Raw genomic sequence first — 20,639 nt, 5'->3', positions numbered from 1 at the left:
AATGATAATATTGTGGTTATATTGGGTCAATTAGTGTACACGAATAAAATTAATTCTACATGTTTCTTTACATATTTTTATTGTGGCTTCTAGAAAATTTTAAATTATATATGTGGTTATATTTGTGGCTCACATTGTATTTCTTTTGGACTGCCCTGTCAAGTAATGTACTATTCTTTTAAGGTGTATCACTTAGAAAAGAGAAGATAGCAAAGCAGATACCTTCTAGGTGAAAATGCAAGGTCAAGGGAAGGACTTTTAAACTTGTCCATGGCCCACAGAAGAACAAGAGGTTGGAAGAAAGTTAAGACAGGGTTTAACTAATGGAGCACAATTCCCTTAGAGGGTGAGGTTGGGAGTCAAGTTTATAGGTGGAGGGATGGGATTGATCCAGAAGAAGACATCTCCTCCTTTGAGCTCTGACATAAGGAGATGAGAACAGAGCTAAATTTGGATAAATATGTAGGGGAGGGTAGAGACAGGGAAAGTGAAGACATACGGAGTATAAAACACATTCAGGTTTAATAGATCACATAGCTTGAAACTACGGGGGATTTGTGTGACCTGCAAAAATTTTAATTGAATTGGGATTTTGCATTTTTGGGATGATAAATCTTTTTTGTCATGAGGAGTTTTCTATTGTAAAAGGATTCGTTAAGATAATTCATAACAAAGACTCATACCTGATCTAAAAATGAAGCACTTTTCTTGATACAAGTCATGTTATTTCTAGGAGAGTTTGATACCGTGCAGAGCCCCTCCACACCTATCAAAGATCTTGATGAGAGAACATGCAGGAGTTCTGGGTCAAAATCCCGAGGAAGAGGCCGGAAAAATAATCCCTCACCGCCTCCTGACAGTGACCTGGAGGTATGCTGACTTATCCTTAAAGAGTGGAATATGATGTTTTATTTTACTGAAATGATATATTCTATACCTTACAGTGCCATAAGGTTTCAACCTTAAAAAAAAGAAGGATATATCATGAAATGTGTGGATCTTATCATGTAGGCATTTCACAGCTCCAAAATTTGAGGTTCCATCCATTATAATGGCAAAATTAAAAACTTTAAAACGATGGTACTTTACAAATTCTAGGCCTGAGATAATTGCATCTTTTGATCCTAATTGGCACAAATGGAAATTTATAAAATAAAGCCATTGTTTGTGGGATAATTTTCTGAGAGACACTCTATTTGGTAGTATTAAGGTAATGAAAGATGTTTATATGGGTCAATAAAATTTTGGGGGGGTCAATAAAATTTAAAAAGGTGAAATTAATCTGTATGGAAATGAAAAGTTGTCTTCTGAAAATGGGAAAAATTCCAATCATTTGATACATGTTAACATTTTTGTATCTATAAAAACTTCCATGCATCTGTTTTTCTAGTTGAGAGCTCTTTTGAGATATGTCCATGTTAAGCAGGTTGATTTTTATTCTAAAACATCAGGGAAACTATTCTTAACCATACTGTGTTACTTCTTACACAACTGCATCGTTCAATTAAGAAAAATACCCAAATTTCCAGACTTGGTAAAATCAAATAATAGACAAATCAAATAATAGCCTCTTTGTAAGACATCACTTCTTTCACCTGAAGGACAGTAGTGCATTCCAGTGCTTTCAGGAACCCAGCAGGTGATATAAATGAGTGAACAGGGCCAGGGAGTCAGCAGAATGTGGGGAGCAGGGAGCATTGGCCCAGTCGAAGGGGGCCCACCCATCACCGCCATGTGGAATGTCAGTCAGCATTGCAGTATCTTCCAGTTTCCCTGCTGCGGTCAGAACCCTGATGTTTGTGTGAAATCTCCTAATCTTGAAATGTTGATCAATAATTTGAAATCTTTCTTCTTTTCAAAATTTTATGTTATTTTATTATGTTATGTTATTCACCATACAGTACATCAAAAAATAATTTGAAATCTTTCTAAGCACTGTGCAAACTAAACAACCCACCTGATGGCCTAAACTAACCCAGAGGTTTACAGTTTATAATTTCTGTTTAGGGATCATTCACTGATTTTTTAAAATATTTTTAAAAATTTATTCCTTTGCACAAATTGCAAAATCTCATGAATCCATGAGGCAAAAGATTTTAAAATAAAGCACACTTATATCCTAAGTTCAAATGTGTCTTTTGGGGTATTAACTGCAAGTAAATATTTAGATGAGTTCATTCAAATTAGGACATCTGATCTGTAAGCTTATTATGACTTTTTTTTTTTATCACTCTCCCCGCTCTGGTTTTATCGCGGTAACATCTGGCAAACTTGGAAAAAAATTGATGGAGTAGCATAGTTTTTTATAAAATGGTATTGAGATTATACCCAACGATGAAGTCAGATGTTTTCAACTAAGAGATTTCTGTTTCCTTAGAACTTGATAATTCTCTAATACTTGTATTTTTCTTCAGCGTGTGTTTGTCTGGGACTTGGATGAAACCATCATTGTTTTCCACTCACTGCTCACAGGGTCTTATGCCCAGAAGTATGGCAAGGTAAGAGATCAAGAAATTTCACCCCAAGACACCTTGTTGGAATTTTATTTTGTTCAAAAATCCAGAGTAATTTCAGTTCATGATCTCAGGGTCAGGAGATTGAGCCCTGTGTCAGACTCCACCCTCAGTGGAGATTGAGATTCTTGAGATTCTCTCTCTCCCACTGGCCCTCCCCCTGCTCACACTCTTGCGCCCTCTCTCGCTCTCTCTCAAATAAATAAATAAATCTTTAAAAAAAAATCCAGAGCAATTTAAATACGTTTAAGTGTTTTTATTGTAGGCTGTCAAATCTGCTCTTAATTAATTTCCAGTGGCTCATTGTTCTTTAATGAGAACTGGCAAATTTTACAAAAGTAATTCAAAATTGAATCTGTTTCTTTTTTCAGAATGCCTTTGAATTTTCTGCATCAAAAGCAAGCTTATTACTATGACATAATCATTTTAGAAAAATTATTTTGTAAATTAAAATGGACTTTCAACATTATAAAATCATATATTATCCTCTCATAAGGAAACTTTAAGAAATTGCTTGAATTCACTTATTGCACCAAGTGTTGCTATAGAATGCCAGTTGAAATAAGGAAGTCATCTTTTGTCTGAGAGATCCTTTGGATTTATGAATACAAGTATTTTTTTTATAACTTTGAATAAGCATTTGAGCAGCAACTGGGGATAACATCCCCTCACACACACAAATTCAGAGACAGATGGTCTCGTGATTCCTCTTCCTTTCTTCCTCGCCATCCTTTGCGTAGGTAGCTCATTTCTTCTGACTGGGTTGGTGTTCGCTGCGTGAGTGCCGCTACAAAGATCAAGGCAACTCCAGCACACTGGTCAGGGAAACAGTGGTTTAGGCCATTCTTGTCTGAGTTTTTGACTCTATAGGATTCATAATCTGACCAGGGTCAACTCGGAACAGGGTGGCCTGCCTTCAGTTACCGTATTCTAAGTTGTATCTAACTTTGCCTCCTTTACATATTACGCTTATAGAAGAAGTACCTTCCCTGTGTTTTTATAGTGTTTCATTATTTATGAGGGTCTCATGTCAGCCCAGCCTGCAGTGTTTAGCAGTTTTGTTAAGTTTTGTCTTCTAGACCGATAATGATGAATTGCGCTCAAGTATCTCCTACTTGAAATATTCGTGTATTGCACTCTTGGTGAATCTGCACTGTATTTGATTTTTGGTGTAAGTAATATATGTAACTAAACAAATATTGAAAGGTAATAGTTTTGCTTAACAGCCATTTACAAAAAAGGGTCTTAGCCCCTTTATCACAATCATTGTCATTTAAAACAGTGGTCTCCAAAGCAGGGTGTATGAATATGTGCCGGGTATACACAAGATGCTCCACAAAGATAAGGAAAAAAAGTAATGTGTGTACACACATGCACACACACACACACACACACACACACATTTTTGTCTTGCAGTTTGTATTGTTATATGTTTTATAATGCACATACTTTACAAATACATGCATATTATTATAATTTAAAGAATATGTATATAACATATAAATAAAGTAACCATATATAAATTTGGGGTGCACATTCAGAATTCAATGACTGGTAGAGTATACAGTTTAAAAAGTTTCCGGGTAACAGTCTAAAGCATTTCTTCTGAAATAGTTTTGGCTGATGAGGACTACCCAGTAAATGCTGCTGAGCTGACTGCAACGTTTTTATATGGCTAAGTTTCATAGTACATCAATGTTTAAGGTAATCTAACTTGAACATATGAATCCAAATAAAGTGCCCTTCAAAATAGTCAGTCACGATCAGAGGCTATAGACCTAAATATCCATGTTGCTTCCATTGTGTCAGACCAGTGGTGGAAGTCATCTTTTGGAATTACCTTTAGATTTTTGGAGTATTTCCTCACTTCACACCTTCATCCTTTTGTGGTGGTTTTGACTGTTAGAAATAGTAAGATCATTTGAACCCAAAGTGATAAATAAGGAGCGTGGTCAAAATGTCATTATATATATGTGTGTGTATGTACATTTTTTTTCTTTTTGGCAAAAATAACATAAAGTTGCACCCCTCCCAGTACGGAGCGTAGACTTCCCTTTGGGATAAGAAGGGGAGCCAGTAAAAAGGTGGGGGGGTGAACCATAAAAAAACCCTGAATAACAAGGTGCCTTTCTTGAGTGACTCAGACTGGTTCCAAGAGCAATTGTAATAGCAAAGTTCTCATGCTTTCCTCAGCAGTGGTGCATCACCGGAAGAAACCTGTCACTTCCCCAGATGGCCACCTGGACATGCAGCATCAGTTTCACGTACAAGTTCCATTCTCTTAAAGTATTGTCAGACAGCTTTGTTGGAATACAAAAGAGACATTTTCAATGCTTAAAATTGCAGAGCTTATCGAAAGAGGGGGGCAAAGTGAAGGGCAGGAGGGAACTAATGTTATTTAGTTGCAACAGTTGTAAGAGAGAGGATTTTCTCCCCATCTCTAAATGAGGAAACATACTCAGGGAATAAAACATGTGCAGAGTCATCCGGCTAGTCAGTGGCAGAGATGAGTCGTGGGGCCCTGGACTATTTGATCCCAAAACCCATCTCGTTTCTGCTACAGCACATCACACACCATAGACCTTCAATGTGCCATGAACGCAATATGTGACATATCCTAAAAAGAGTAAAGACAATCAGTGAGGAACCACGTAGGCAGTTATGGGAGTTCTCTTTAGGTTGAAATAATTTGAACGATCTTCTCTCAGACGATTGGGATACTTTTCCCTCAAGAGGCAAAAGTTAAGAAATGTTTAGTGAAATGGATTGTGGCAGACAGATATCACTGCCTCATGGCAGTATAGCATGGGAAAAGAATCAGGGGCACTGCTGAACGTTTGGGGAAGATAAATTTGCATTTATAGAACACCCACTGTGTGGTGGATGGAGCCTGTGTTCAGCATTTCACAAGCACTAGGGATGATGGTTAAGGACAAGGACCTTTGAGTTAGATAAACTTCACTTTGAAAACCCAGCGCTGATGCTTGCAGCTCTGTGACCTCAGGCAAAGTCCTTCATCACTCGGCCTCAATTTCTGTAAAATGGGAATAGTACTACCTATAGTGAATAAGAATGAAAGAGAGAACATGTTTGAAAGGCTTCGCAGAACAGTTGGCAGGAATCAACATTCAAAAAACCTGTTACTGGTCACTTTCACAAATGTTATCCCACTTGATTCTCTTTTTTTTTTTTTTTAAAGATTTTATTTATTTATTTGAGAGAGAGAATGAGAGAGAGAGAGACAGCACATGAAAGGGGGGAGGGTCAGAGGGAGAAGCAGACTCCCCGCTGAGCAGGGAACCCGATGCGGGACTTGATCCTGGGACTCCAGGATCATGACCTGAGCCGAAGGCAGTCGCTTAACCAACTGAGCCACCCAGGCGCCCCCACTTGATTCTCTTAATTACTCTGCTGTAACTTGTTGTGATCCAAGTTTAACGGATGCAGAAACCCAGGGTTTTGAGGGGCTAAGAAACATGACCAAGTTCACAAAATGCTAAATGCTGGTACATTTGGTAAGTCTCATAACAAGTCCTTGTACTTTATATGATTCTAACAGGCAGGGAGCCTGTTGGAATTCACCGCATTGAATAATGTTTCACTTGGGGCAATTTAAGGAAATTAAAGTAAAAATTTGTTTAGGTTCTATTTTTTTCTAATCAGAATGAAAACACCCTTCTTGAAGTCCATGATAAACACTTAGATGACCTTATTTATTGAATTATTATTTACATTTTTCTAAAAGTCATTTGATCGTTGACATGTTCCTTAATGTCCGAAAGGAAGTTGGCATTGTCTTCTCGCCAGTAAGACATTACTATCGTGGCATATTGGGAAGTAGCTAAAGAAGGGATGTTATGTCAGGACCATCTTTTGAAGCTGGAGACCACACGCAGCTCAGAGGTCATTCAGAGGGGACCAAGAGGGCATTGGGCAGCTTCCGCTTGCCCACAAACCACAGGTAAAAATGGTGAAACTAGAGCTCTGTAGACAGATTATATTCATCTAGCAAATATTTACTTAATGCAAGACAGACCAGCTTCCTACTCTCATGGAGCTTACAAGCAAACAAAATCAGAGCAGATAGCCATAACTCCAGTGAAGACAATGAAACTGTGTCATGTAGAGCATCACTGGGGTCTGACCATGGAGGTGACATTGATACTGAGACGTGGATTTCAAGAAGGAGCTAGCTGTGTTGATGTGGGGGGAAGGGGAGAGCATGGAGGAGTGTTCCGGGCAGAGGGCACAGGAGGGCCCTGGAACAGGAACAGTCTGCCAGTGTTCCAGAAATATAAAGGAGTAGTGTGGCTGGAAGGTTGTAAACAAGGGAGAGAATAATGCAGGGTAAGAACAGAGTGGTGAGCAGGGGGCCGCATCAGCTAGGGTATCTCCTGTAAGGCACTTGGGATTTATTCTAGATGCAGTGTGTTGGAGGGGTTTTGGCTGGGAGAGGACATGATGGTTTATAACTGGCTGCTCTGTGGAGACTCGCAGGCTACTATGCAGTAAATAAGAAATGGTAGTGATTTAGACTGGAACAGTGTTTCTGGAGCTTCCATGTGAGTCACTATGACCCGAGGGGCTTGTTCAACACAGGTGGCTGTGTCCCACCCCCAGAGTTTCGGATTCTGTAGGTCTGGGTGGGACCTGAGATTTTGCATTCGGAGTAAACCCCCAATAAAGCTGATAAACCATGCTTTAAGAACCACTAGAATAGGGTATTTCCCCAACATTTTTTCTTGAAAAAGTGAGTTCTGTGACATGTTAATTGGTAGTCTTTTTGGAAAGGCCCATGGCCACAAAGACGTAGTGACTACTTGCATTTTATGGCCATCCAGTGCACATTATCATGTTAGAGGTCTTGAGATGTTTCACAGTTGAGAATCCTTTGTAAACCATGTTTAATTCCTCAGTTCCCTAGTGTCTTCAGTAATGACCTTGAGGACTGCTTGAAGTGAGGTCATTCTGGTGACTAGTTGACAATTCAGAAGGACTTTGCTTTGCTAATAACAAAAGCGACCAGGGCCATTCTATCTGGGAGAGGAAAGAACGACCTTTATACTACTTAAAGGTTGTGTCAGCTTGCGATTGTTAATGTCTTCAGTCCTTTTCGTTTGTTGGATGAATCTTGTTTCCACAACATGCATTTTTAGAGCACAACATTTTTGTATAACATAGTGATTTTTCAGTTTTTTCCTTCTCACCCGAGAATCCTTTGTGCACATTTACTGCGTCACACCGAGCATCTTTATATAAAACATCTGAGGGCAGACCTGCTCTAGGTGAAATGGAGATGTTGAGGGACTGGAAATGTCACACTTCCCTCATGGAGCCAATCCCTTCCCATTGTTCTCAGTCACCCCAGAAGAGTTTCCTGAGTCCTGGATGCTGCTCAGAACACAGTCTTTAAGGCAGTAATCCAGCTGAAGGAGCACCAAGCTAGAAGTTAGAAGGAAGTCCTGTGCCTAGATGTGCCTGAGGCGAGTCATTTAACCTCTGAGCCTGTCTCATCTGAAAATGATTATAATCTGTTTCCTTCCTGGGGTTACTTGATGGATTAAATGAGGTAATGTAAATGTATAAAAGTAGCACTTAGCTCTGAAAACTATCATCCGCATCCCAGACTAGAGAAACTTATAAAAATACACACTATTTCCCCCAAATGAGAAGTGACTATTGGCAGTTATTTCTGGACACACAGAAGGTCAGTGGTTGTATGAAGTGGTTATCATAGTGGCCTGACATATAGTGAGCTGGGAGCTGGAAATGTAAGTGCCAGAGATACAAAATCATGTCCTGACAGAACCACGCCTACTTACCTCTCTATTTATCTTTCTTTCTCTCACCAAGAAAAAAAAATAAGCACCATCTTGAATTCTTGCTATGGGCCTGACATTTTGCCCAGTGTCCTGTTAAATGCATTATCTCCATAACTTTCGTCACTGCCCTGTGTGGTTGGTAGTTTCTCACACAACTCATAAGTGGTATGGCCAGTCAGAACCCACATATCTTTGATATGTTCTTAATCTCTACATTCTTTTGGTCTGTTTTTTTTTCCCCACCACCTATAAAAATAAAATGCATGGAACATAATAATTTAGGAATGCCCTTTCACTTATAAATAGCCCTGTGTAACTAACTTTTGCATTTTAACTTAAAAAAGAAACTTCTGGAAAATCCTAGTTCCACTTACAAGTAAATGATATTGTGAATTTTCCAAGGATCTTCCTAAAAACTTAGCTCTTTGGGACTCTGTTCTGTTGTCAACACAGCATGTTCTTTTCCCAAACAGAAGAGCTCCCGGATATTTACCATAATGGCAAGTGAGCTATGTGGGTGTTTGAGCCCCGCTGCTGATGAAGCTGATGATGGGCTTTACAGCAGAGCACCTGTGGGCACGTACAGTTTTCAGCCTTGTAAAACTCCGGAATAGGAGTTTGTAAATTTAGCAGGACACAGATGAGGAATCATCTCATCCATCATCTGTTAGAGTTTGTGAAGATTATTCCTATTCCCTGATTATGTGTATGTATTATTTTACTTGGTAAGTTGTAGTAATTCCTCTTTTTTGAAGGAGGGATGAAAGGAGCTAAATAAATTGTGCTTTAGGGATTTGATTCATTTTGGAGCATTAATGTGTCATGTACTGTGAAGCCATGATTCTCTAAAGTTATTCCACAGTATGGGTGAGGAAGCAAAGGAAATAGCCCAAGTCAGGGAAGAAGACTGAAGGAAAAGTGAACAGTTGGTTAGTTACCTTGTACTGAGAAATTGAGATTCAAGCTCCCCAAACTACTTGCTCATTGTAGACAACATCTTAGAGAAGAGCAGCGCTGGGGAAATAAGATGTCCATCAACATAAACCAATTGATTACTTTTATATTAAAAGTGCACACACACTTATATAGAAAGATTTCTGAAATGGCACCAGCTAGATTTTAAATTTTGAGATAGCTATGAAGATAAGTACTGACTTAGGTGCATGCCAACTAAGAAAAAGCAACATGGTTTAAAAGGAAGTGATTAGAATTAGTTAAATGTTGGAACCATGGATTAGAGGCCACCCTAATGGCAACGTTAACACCAGGGCAGGTCACCTCCCCTCTGGGCATAATGGCTAGAGCATCCTGGCTTTGAAGGGAGAATGGACCTGAGTTTAAATTCTAGCTCTACCTCCTACTGCACATGTGACCTTGGTAGTTTATTTAAACTTTGTGAGCCTCAGTTACCTTCTATATAAAAAAGGAAGGATGATAAAATTAATCATGTGATTAAGAAGGTTAAATGAGCTAATGCATTAAAATTCGGCCCATTGCCTACCACAGAATAAACATTCAGTAAGTGTAACCTACTTTATGTGGTCTCAAGGAAATCTGAACATTGGGAAACTGAATTTTGGGAAAACTGGATATTTCCTAAAGAAATTTGCATATATTTATATCTGTTGTTTTGTCTCATAATGTAAGATACTCAGCTCATTGTTGTAGGGAAGTAGACGGTGACAAGATAGTAAGTGGTACATACAAGTGAGTGAGTGCAGAATTCTCAAGCCTCACAAATGTTATGGTGTGCTACATGATTGTTCATAATATGTGTGTTTGTGTGCACATATGTGTATGTGAATGGTATGTACATAATTACAGTGCGCATGTATGTACAAGTAAAGCTAAAGTCAAAAACAGTGACATTTCTCAAACTCTGTCATAGAGACTCCTCTTGCAGAGCTCTGTGTTCCTTTTCTGTTGAGTATCTGTTCCTTTCAGAGAAATTTTTTTTTTCTATTGGATTGAATGGCTCTAGGTGATACCATAAATAGCCAAACATCATGCTCACTTTTACTAAAGCCCAGCCTTACCAAGTTATTGCTGGGAGTAGAAGGGAAAAGGGAAAGATCTTGAAGGGACATCACATTTATTAGCTTGAAACGAATATACCAGAAAGGTGAGTGGTAATTCGTTTCTTAAAAACACGAACTTCTAGAGATGACTTCTTTAACCTCCCTTGAAATTTCAGTCCCTGTTTATGACCTCAGTTTATAAACTTGCGCAATCTCCCATCTTGAGGAGGTGGGCAGGGCAGATTTGATTATTACTGTCCCTTAAGTTTCCTTAAATCATCAACTTCCATTTTCTAGGTTAATGTCTCACCTCTCTTTTCTACACCCTTCCTCTCAGTACCCCTCACCTCCCTGCCCCTCCCCCGCCCCCACCAAGTCCCATGGCCACCCCAGTTGGGTGTGTTCAGTCATCTCTGCCCCTCCTCCCCTCTCTCAGTCCTGGGCTTTCCAGCTCATCCTCCCATGGCTATTCTCACCAACCTGACTGTTTCCTTCTCACCCAACTGCAATGCTATAGTATAAACATAATGCTATTTTGCTTTTTATATTTAAAAAAATATATATGGCATATGATGGGCTAGAAGGGCCAAAAAATAATAAAAATTCAACATGTCTCATGGATCCAGAGTCTCCACACTAGCAGGAATATAGCATAGCAACTGCAAGTATAGTGTATTACTACTACTGTAATTCCCCTTGAAGTGTATGTATTCCATCATTAGTTTATTGGAATCTCTTTTGATTGAAACGGAAGTTGGTAGTGGTAAGTTGAATAACGCCTCCATCAGTGTTTCTGATTACTTAATATTAACTACTGTTCAATTGCAAATATGTTGCTTACATCAAATGCTTAAATTTGGATGAATACTCTTAATCCTGAGCAAAAATTAGCTAGTTTTCCACATTTACCAGCTCCCCAGCAGGTATCTGGCTATATGACTAAGAAAAGAGCCACTGTGGGTCATTTGGTTGCTGAAGTTAAGTCCACAGGTGGTCTTTATGGAGATGAAGGTGAAGCAATGCACTCTTACTCATAACTTTAAATTATTAGTAGGGAATCCTAGTTCCTAAGAAATTCTACTGAACTAGCATTCTACTCAGTGATCAGACTGACTCAAGTCTTAGAGTCCTTCGGAAGCAACCCAGAGGCTTACCTCTTGGGAAACCAGAAGCTCATACCAGCTCTGGTCTTCCCTACTGTCCCAGAACTTCATGAGAGCTCTTAACTAGTACTTTTTAAATATCAACATGCATATGAATCACTTGACGATCTCATTAAACTGCATATTCTGCTTGGGTAGATCTGGGGTAGGGTCTGCAATTCGGTCTTTCTTACAAGCTCCCAGCTGATGTCAAGGCTGCTGGTCTGTGAACCACACTGAGTAGCGAGGTGCTAATCTGTTGATTTTGTCTTATTTGTACATTGGAATCACTGGAGAGCTTTGAAATTACCGATGCATAGCTCCCACCTCAGAGAATCTGATGTCGTTGGTGTGGGGTGTGGGGTAAGCAGTGGGATTTTTAAACACTCTCCAGGTGTTTCTCATGTGTGGTCAAGTTTGATGGGCTCTGCATTAGACATCATCACCTCAGCCCTGGATGTCCGTGTAGCCCCACTTTCCCATAAAGCCTTACTGTCCTTATCCTGCTCTTTAGGCATCAGACTCACGTTGCAGAAAAACCTGCCCGACTCTCTCCCTGTATCTTAGCAGCTGATTGTGTCCACAAATCTCCAGTGGGTCCAGCACTCTTGAGAATTAACTCTTCCAGCTGACTGTTTCAAACCTCCTCTCCCCTCAGACCTTCACAGCTCTTCTCAATTCTGCACAAAACTCCTCCTCACTGGAGGAAAAAAACAACAAAACAAAACAAACAAACAAACAAAAAAACTGAAAGGCTGGAAAAAAATTGCTTCATCTTTACACCGTAACCATATTCTCTGCCTTCTCTTTGCACCTCCATTCATGTCCTTGATCTAGGCCCTTGTACTTACCCAATAAATTGACTCTGGAAATGACCTTTTTCATGCCTGAGTCCCCAGTTCCTCACTCTTCTGGATTATTCTTTATGCCATATTTCATGTTGTAATGGTCCCATCACCAGAAAAGCCTCTGGAGCCCATTTTCAGTTGCTGCTCTCATTCTCTGCCTGTCCCTTCAAGTCTGTGGAATGACCTGCTTGCCAAATTCCTGGTTTATCTTGCTGTGTGTCTGAACCAGTTGAGCACTCCGCTCCGCTTCCCTTCTCTGACTGGGGTCACGGTGCCTCACACCACTCCACGCATGCGGACTCCCTCTTGCCTCTACATGTGCTCGCTGCCCCCTCTTCTCTGCATGGCTAGTCCCCTTACTGTGTTCAGGTTCTTAACCTCAACTGTCACCTCCTGAGAAAGGCCTTCCCTGAACTGTGTTTAAATGAGCCATCACCACCCATCCCCATAGCCTTCTGTTTCTGCTGACTTTGATTTTTTTCACCACCTGACATAGTATATATTTACATGGATTTTGTCCAGTATTTATCAGGTAATCATCCAGTAATAGTATTAACCCCATAAGGGCAGGAACTTTATTTGATTCTCTGCTCTCTGCCCAGAATTTGAACACATCTGACACATCGCAGACACTCAGTGAATACACGCTAACAGAGTGGGTGTTCCTGAGACCCTTCTCCACTTCCCCCTGAGAACCCTGAAGCCCTCTGCCTGTCCATCATAGAGAAACATGTCAGTTGTAAAATTGCCCTTCTGATTCACGACTGAGTTTCACTTCATCCCCTGTCACTGATGAGAAGAGTTCACATACTCTCGCAAACCCATTAGCTCTTCCTACCCTAGTTCACAGTGCCGCTGTCTGCCTTCATCTGTAATGAATGTGCACATCATACGCCACTGAGCCCACAAGTCGACAAATGTGCTTCCGGTCCCAAAGGAATAACTGCTCCAAGAGCTTTAGTTCTTTTTGAAAAAAGAAAAAAGTTCCTTATTTCTTTAAAAATACATAATTGCTGCCTCTCCTGAGATATTTTTACATTGTGTCTCTAGAGGAGGAATTCCAGCTGATGGCCCAGTGCAGGGCAGAGGCCCATAGACAGACAGTCTGGCTCCAATTTATGTTCTGTGCTAACATGGCTAATAGGCGTTAGTATTTTGATATAGAGAAGTGCCGTACTTGATCCTGACTTGGTTAAAAACTGGTAACATCTGGCTGAGAATCACACATTTAAGGGCCAAGAGTTATTCATTTTCTTCATCCTCCCTCCCTCCGTCACTCCCTCCCTCCCTCTCTCTCTCTTCCTCGCTCTCTCCCTCTCTCTCTCCCCCCTCCCTCTCTTAAAATGTCTTGGGAATAGTTTAAGTATTTTAATAGAGCAGTACACAGAGTAAATTGGCAGAAGTTCAGTTTGCACCATGTTAAACTCTGCTGTAGACACTTGGAACGTACTGGAACGGTTATATATGTATAATATGTGTCAGAGCTTCCACAAAACGCTGTTGGTGCCCTTATTATCCCGCTCCCCACCCCCCCATCCAAGTTTTCGCCGTCACTTCATTTCAGACCCTAAACTCAACACGCACTACAGTTAAACTTAAAAAAGGCAGTAACTCTTGATTCATAAGGTGCCCATAATTCTACAAACATCTCATGAAAATGAGCAAACATCTCTGTATAAAATTTGGGTTCAATCCAGAAGTATGTTGAACTCTCAAACGCCTGATAAAACCATGGGGTTGCAGCTCTGGTAGTTCTCGCGGGAGTCCGGCCGAGCAGGGGGTGCCCACCGTTACAGATCCTCACTAAGACCACCTCCCCCAACTTGCTGGTCCTCTTTCTTGGATTCTTACATCTGTGGGTTCTTTAGCTAGAAAAATGTGGTATTGTAATCCGCTTAGATTTAGCTGTCCCAGTGACTTAGTAAGCTGGGGGGAAAAAAACTCGATACTTGAAAGTAAGCCCTCACTAAACATTCTCTTAGAAACAAGATCACCACTTCTTACAGACATGGTTTTCCTTGGCCTGTGGCATGACCGTCCCTAGCCCATCTGTGCCGAGCCTTTGGCATGGCTGACGCAACACCTCCTTTTCAACAGGCCTTGTTCTCTGGAAACCTCAGTAAAATACAGCTAGTTCACACTCCAGCAAACCTCAAACCTAAACTTTCCCAGTTAACAAATGATATTTTGCCAAAATGCTTACTAAATCCTGGCTCCGAGTAGAATGTGATGTGGGATCGCCATAGCCTGAAAAACCAAGGAACGACCCCTTCTAGTGCCGTGGGGCTGCATTCCCGTGGAATGCTCAGATACAGTTTTCATCATACCGTACGCTATGCTTACTTGTTAGAGAATTCATGTTGGTTTTTTTTTTTAAATTGTATTTGCATGCTTATCAGATGCACAAAATGCATTCTTCATGGATTTGCCTATCATGGGTCGCATAGAGAGTTATGGACTTCAGAAGCGTGGAATCAATGAAAGTAACAATCAAAGAGGAACAGTATGTTTTCTCCCAGCCTCATAAATCTGATCTATAAATGCAAAGAATGTGAGACAGGAATATAAGAAATTCAGTAATTTTATTTAAGACTTTAAAAAGAAAAAATTGGCGCATCATAGGAGAAGAATTCAACCAACCAAGTCTCCAGAAGGAAAACCTTTTAAATAGGACGTTTCTGAATCCCCATCTGAAATATATATCTTTAGGGCAGTAATCATCAGAAACATAACGGAGTAGTGTAGAGCTCGGTTTTATTGTCTTGCATCAGTGAACATTCCTCAAAAGCAGAGAGCATCACTAATGGAATTATATGTTTTCATGCTATAATTACATTTGATTTTTCCTGATATTTCTATAGACTTTTTGTTCATGGTCCCATGACTACACAGAATATTTACAAGTTTTCCATCCTCAGCCTATCCACCCCACTCCAAAACACAGAGACAGAGACTGGAAATAGGAATTCTTGAACAGAAAAAGACAAATGTAGACTTTGAAACAAAATTATTCAGCCTTCAGGGATTTTCTTTCAACAGCAACAAAAACATGAACAACAACAGAAGAAGCAAGGAAAAAGAAGAATTTCATACTTGAAGGTAACAGCAAGAGATCCTTCTGAGACACAAAATAGGCACTCCCTGTTTCTGTTTTTATTCTTGAATATTTGTTGGAGAAATGGAATTTATCTGGTCTTTGGGTGTGTTGCTCCAAATGATCCTGTCACTGGAAGACAAATGAATCTAGCAGGCAAGTCTGAGCGACTAGAGGACATGATACCAGGACGCCATCAAGTATGTGAACAGTGAACATCTGTTTTTGAGAAGAGAGTCTCTGACTATGAAATCCACAGAAATCTCTAAGGAAGCGATGCAAACAATTAGAAAATTGTGTTGACATCCAACATATCGTTACTGCCCTGTCTTCATCTTCTCCCACATCGAGTCTTCACTTTGCTCAGAACCACCTCAGTGACCTCTTTCTTTCTTAGCACTCAATTCCTATTCTCTAAGTTTTAATCACTACAGAATATGAAGCTGACACTCACTTCAAATATGTTTACTCTAGGGTTTCCTCCTCAAAGCATATGGAAGGGAGTATAGGCAGAAAGTTGTTGTTGCCATGTAGGAATGGGATGAGGAAGGGCTTCTCCTGCTAAGTGGAATAAGTTCAGGGGTATAAATGAACACAGCTTGGCCTGTTGGGTTGCATGTCCTTATCATAAATGGAAGTAAAGTTAACATTAATTTCCCCAAGTTTAAATACATTTTTTTGAAATGCCATTTATTAGAACATTGAAAACACAAGTTTGGTTCTCTCTCCTCAAATCCCTACAACCTGGCTCCTGGCCCAGCCACTCAACCCAAATCACCCTCTAAAGTCTTCCAAAATAACTTCTCAGCCAAAACCAACAGTATCCTTCTAGACTTGTCAGCTTTATTCGAAACCGTATTCTTCTCCCTGCTAATACTCATTCTGGTCTCAAATTCTGAGGCTTTGTCCCTTCCAGGTTTTCTAGTTTCTGTATCTCCAGAGGCATACCTATTGCAATCCTCCTTTAGAGATCATTTCACCCACCATCATTTCAAGCACAATGTTTGTGCATGAATTACTTCCCAGCCCTATCCCTAAACTCTCCCTACTTTTCAAAGCCTTACACGTCTGATGCCAGGCTGTCAACTCTGGTTAATCATGGTAAAGTACCAACTTTGGTCTTGGTTCTCAGCTCGTTGCTGCTAGATAATATCTCGGTTTCTGTAGACAAGAATTACGTCACTTGCCTCCTTACTAACTCCCTTACGGTCATTAAACTTTTAAACATTATGTATTTTCTACTTAGATTACTTTTACTGAATTAATGTTCCTTTAGTTATCCTCAGCCCTACCCTCTTAATCTCTAGTCAGATGCCGGTTAGCCCAAGCTGTATGCGTATTCAAATAAATGTTGCCTGTCGATCAAAGTGCAATTAACAATTGAGTGGTGGTATTACCGTGTTCCACCAGCTCTTCCTGGCCCACCTTCAGATGATATTTTTCTGCCCCCATCTTGCAGACACCCAGAAGTCCTCCTTTTCTCCTTTACCTACTTATTATCTGTTATTCTTGAAGGATGGCCTTTCCTCTTCTGTACAAGTCTGCTCCATTCTTCAGTAGCCCATCCAAATATCTTTCTCCAAAGGACTTTCCATGGAGTACATATAAACCGGGTCCTGTGAACTAGCTTGCTTCCTACTCCCTCCTCACGAACATATAGATGTATGTGGAAATGTGTTCCAAGTTGTCTTGATGTGTGTATGAATTCCTGTAAATTCACAGATGTATATTTAGTGTGGTTTGGATTATCCTTTGGAAAGGCAGCTTTTTAGATCATTGGGAAATCTTTTGGATCCTAGGTAAAAATCCATACAGTCTACCCACCCCCACCGCCCCCAATAATAGGCACTTAAGATATTCTTAATAGTAAGTGGTTACTGAAATTTTACCTCATTCTATGTGTATTTTCTTTTCAGGATCCCCCCATGGCTGTAACCCTGGGACTCCGAATGGAGGAAATGATTTTTAATCTTGCTGATACACATTTATTTTTTAATGATTTAGAGGTAAGAATTGAAAAAGAAAGGGTCGTATCCCAACTATTATAATGCTTAGATGGTTTCTAAATAGGCAGATAACCTCAAGAAATCTGAAAAATACTTAGCTCAAGAGGATAGCAAAGTCTCTGTCAAGGGGAAAAATGTATATACAAATATAAACAAAAGCTAACTTGCGCTAATGAATTCTGCCTGTTTACTGGCACCTGTTTAAAACAGAAGTATCTCAGAAGAGGAGAAGCTCTGCTTTGCTGTCCCTCTGGACAACCCATTGGGCACCTTTGGAGTCAACATTAGCTTTTCCAGGTTCCTAACCAGAGTATTATTTAGGTTAAATCACTGGGTACTATTCATGGTGCTGGCATGGGTCATTAAGTTTTGTAGATAATCTGAAGCCTAATTTTAGACAATATTATCATTCCTTAATTCCTCTGCATCTGGATAAAACAGTGCTAGAGCTGTTTACGTAGCACATCTGATTGGTTGCATTGCATTTTTCTTTTGTTCTCATTTATCTTTTCATTTCCAACCTCAAAGGGGAAATAAAAACAATAACAAATTGAAAGAACTCCCCCTCCCCCAATAGTCTCAAGACCGCTAAATAAGTACTGTAATAAGGTATATAATCTGGGTGCTAATGATCTGAGTTATTAGGCATTCAGATGGTAAAATTTGAAGTAACTGAGTAGCTGAGCACTGAGCAGAAGTACTTCTTAATCAAGTGCAACTGTGGTGAAATATTTTTTAAGTGACATATTTACATTTATTTTTTACCCAGTGGTTTCACAATGAAATAAAAGTGTCTATCTATAATCCTATTATAAATGGAGAGGGAGATTATTATTGCTGAAATCCCACCTTGTGCAGAACATTTTATATTGGATTTTCCATTGATTGAATAATACCCTTTGAAATAAATTTGTTTATCACACTATTTTTGTAGAGGAGAAACTGTAGGTCCCACAAGCATAAAAATCATGTCTAAGGTTACCTGCTAGCTAAGTGGTAAAACTGGGATTTGAAACTCTGGAGTCTCTCTGGCTCCAGAGCACATATTTCTGCCCCCATACCATGCTGAAATTAACAGAAGGATGTGAGAAAGAAAAGCTAAATTAGTCAGTGTCTTAAATAACTTTTAAAAATTGACAAGGTCTTAAATCCAGTTTCAGCTGCACTTGAGACATAAGAGTAAAAATTCTGTTTTTTAGTATATCCCATAAATGTATGTGCTGGAAATCTGGGTAGTATCATTTTTTTGGTGGTGTTTTCTCTGCAGTGAGTCACTGTTTTTACTGGATAATAAAATTACTGTCTGTTTAAAGAGGTTTTATTTGTTTTCTTTAATGGCCAGTATGAAAGATCAGTATTCCTCGGCAAGTTTTCCAGTTTTAGATAATAAGAAAAAATAATCACCTCTCTAAAACCTGATTTAAATTAATCATGCTACTTATTAGTAGGGTAGTATACAGAATGACTTTATATATACATTATAATAGAAAACACATTTTAATCTTTTTGGAACTTGAATTTTTATATATGGCGATAACTTTTAGGTTGGTTTTTCTGTTGGTTAAAATGGATGAGTCTCATTTTTCTAAAGAAAATTCTAAGATTACTCATCTTTTTAAACCTGTGAAAGACCAAAAAAAATTTTTATGTGATTTTATTCAGGTTTTAGAGTTTTTATTTCATTTCATTAATTATTTTTTACTAGAAATAAATGGGATAAATGACCTTTTAGCTTTTTAGTGGCACATTAGGAGCCAGATGGAGTAAATTTACCACCCAACTTTTCACAGAATAGTGAAGTGAGAAAGCGAGAGTAGCATATGATGAATTTGCAAATACTTTTAGCAAGTTTGACATGAATATTGGAATATCAGAAGCATGTGGTCAGTCACGGTGCTTTAAGAATTTTTATCTTGAATTATGTACTATATAAAATATATTTTCAAAATACCCTACAGGATCTCCGGTAAAAATGGTAACTGAGAAAATATTGGTATTGACTTTCTCTTCTGATTATAGCTTTTTAGTTATGTTTTAAAATGTGCTAAAAATTCCATTTGACTCAAGCACTCCAACTTAGTATCCAATAAAAATACCTTACCAATGAAATGATTGAGTTATCTGCACGTAAATTGACTGAACTCTCATATGTGCGCACACACATGCACACGACGTGCGTGTGTGTACATCCAGATGAGGTGCCCAAGGGAACTTAAAGGCTTATTAGTGACTTCAGTGAGATAAACAAGCATGAAAACAAATAAAATCTAAACAGTAGCTTTCAAGGGTCATTCAGTGCTGTTACATATATATCCACGATCCTTCTACATCTCATTTTGAAAGTCAACTTGTCTTTCTCCCCATTTTTTATTTCAGTAAACCTCTGGTAAGCAAAGATTGTCATGGGCTGCAGACTGGTGTTAAGCTATTTCTGCTTCTGCTAACAAAGAGGCGGATTCCTCAAGAGAATAACTCCATCGTTAGCCTTTTTTTTTTTTTTTTTTTTTTTGCTTCTGTGTTTAATCTCTCAGGGTTCCTTTTCTTAACCCAGAGCTCTAATTTGAGACTCAAATCCTTCAGTAGATACTGTAACATATGTAGTAGCAGCTGCTTTCACATAATTCCTTAAAAGATACAAATTTAAATCCTAATAGACCCTTCGCTGCATCCTGCCCAACTGCAGGGAGGCAAATGCTCACACTACTCCTCCTAATAAGAGAATGCTGTCTGTTGAAATAAAAATGTTATTTCAGTTAGAATAACTTCCAGAAAAGAAGACACTGGGGAGTTCAGGTTCACAAAGGTGAGAGAAGGCTGCTGTGTAGATTATAAGTGATAAAGATCAGTGACAACTTCATGGTCACCGCGCAAGACAAAATTAAGTAATTTAAGATTAATAACAGAATTAGTCCAAATGTTTGAGTCCTTATACTGAAATTTGTTGAAGCCAAGCATTGCACTGTTTTTAGTATTTCAGGTTTTGGTCAAAAATAATTCTTGCAAAATTCCTCTGAGTGAAAACTAATTGAAGAACAATTATTTGGAATTTTCTAAAAATGTAAGTGATTGAAGTTCAGATTTCTTTCACTGGACTGTAATCCTCAGGCAAGAGTCCAGAGTCAACAAGCATAGTTAAATCGGCATGAATTTAAAGAGAAGTTCCATTTGGAAAAATCTCAAACATAACTTCAAATAT

At 39.2% G+C, this 20,639-nt stretch overlaps 1 protein-coding gene across 1 annotated transcript in view; it reads left to right on the top strand.

Annotated features, from left to right (window-relative positions):
• Positions 1-20,639, top strand: part of EYA4 (EYA transcriptional coactivator and phosphatase 4) — a 263,665-nt gene that overhangs the window by 226,895 nt on the left and 16,131 nt on the right. Inside the window, exons 12-14 of the mRNA XM_032407846.1 lie at positions 734-870; positions 2,415-2,498; positions 17,354-17,443. Of these exons, the coding sequence (XP_032263737.1) occupies positions 734-870; positions 2,415-2,498; positions 17,354-17,443 (311 nt within the window). The remainder of the gene's footprint in view (positions 1-733; positions 871-2,414; positions 2,499-17,353; positions 17,444-20,639) is intronic.

Source organism: Phoca vitulina, unplaced genomic scaffold (genome assembly GCF_004348235.1).
Source record: "Phoca vitulina isolate PV1807 unplaced genomic scaffold, GSC_HSeal_1.0 scaffold9, whole genome shotgun sequence".
Taxonomy (NCBI): Eukaryota; Metazoa; Chordata; class Mammalia; order Carnivora; family Phocidae; genus Phoca; species Phoca vitulina.
This window is presented reverse-complemented; position numbering and strand designations above follow the sequence as displayed.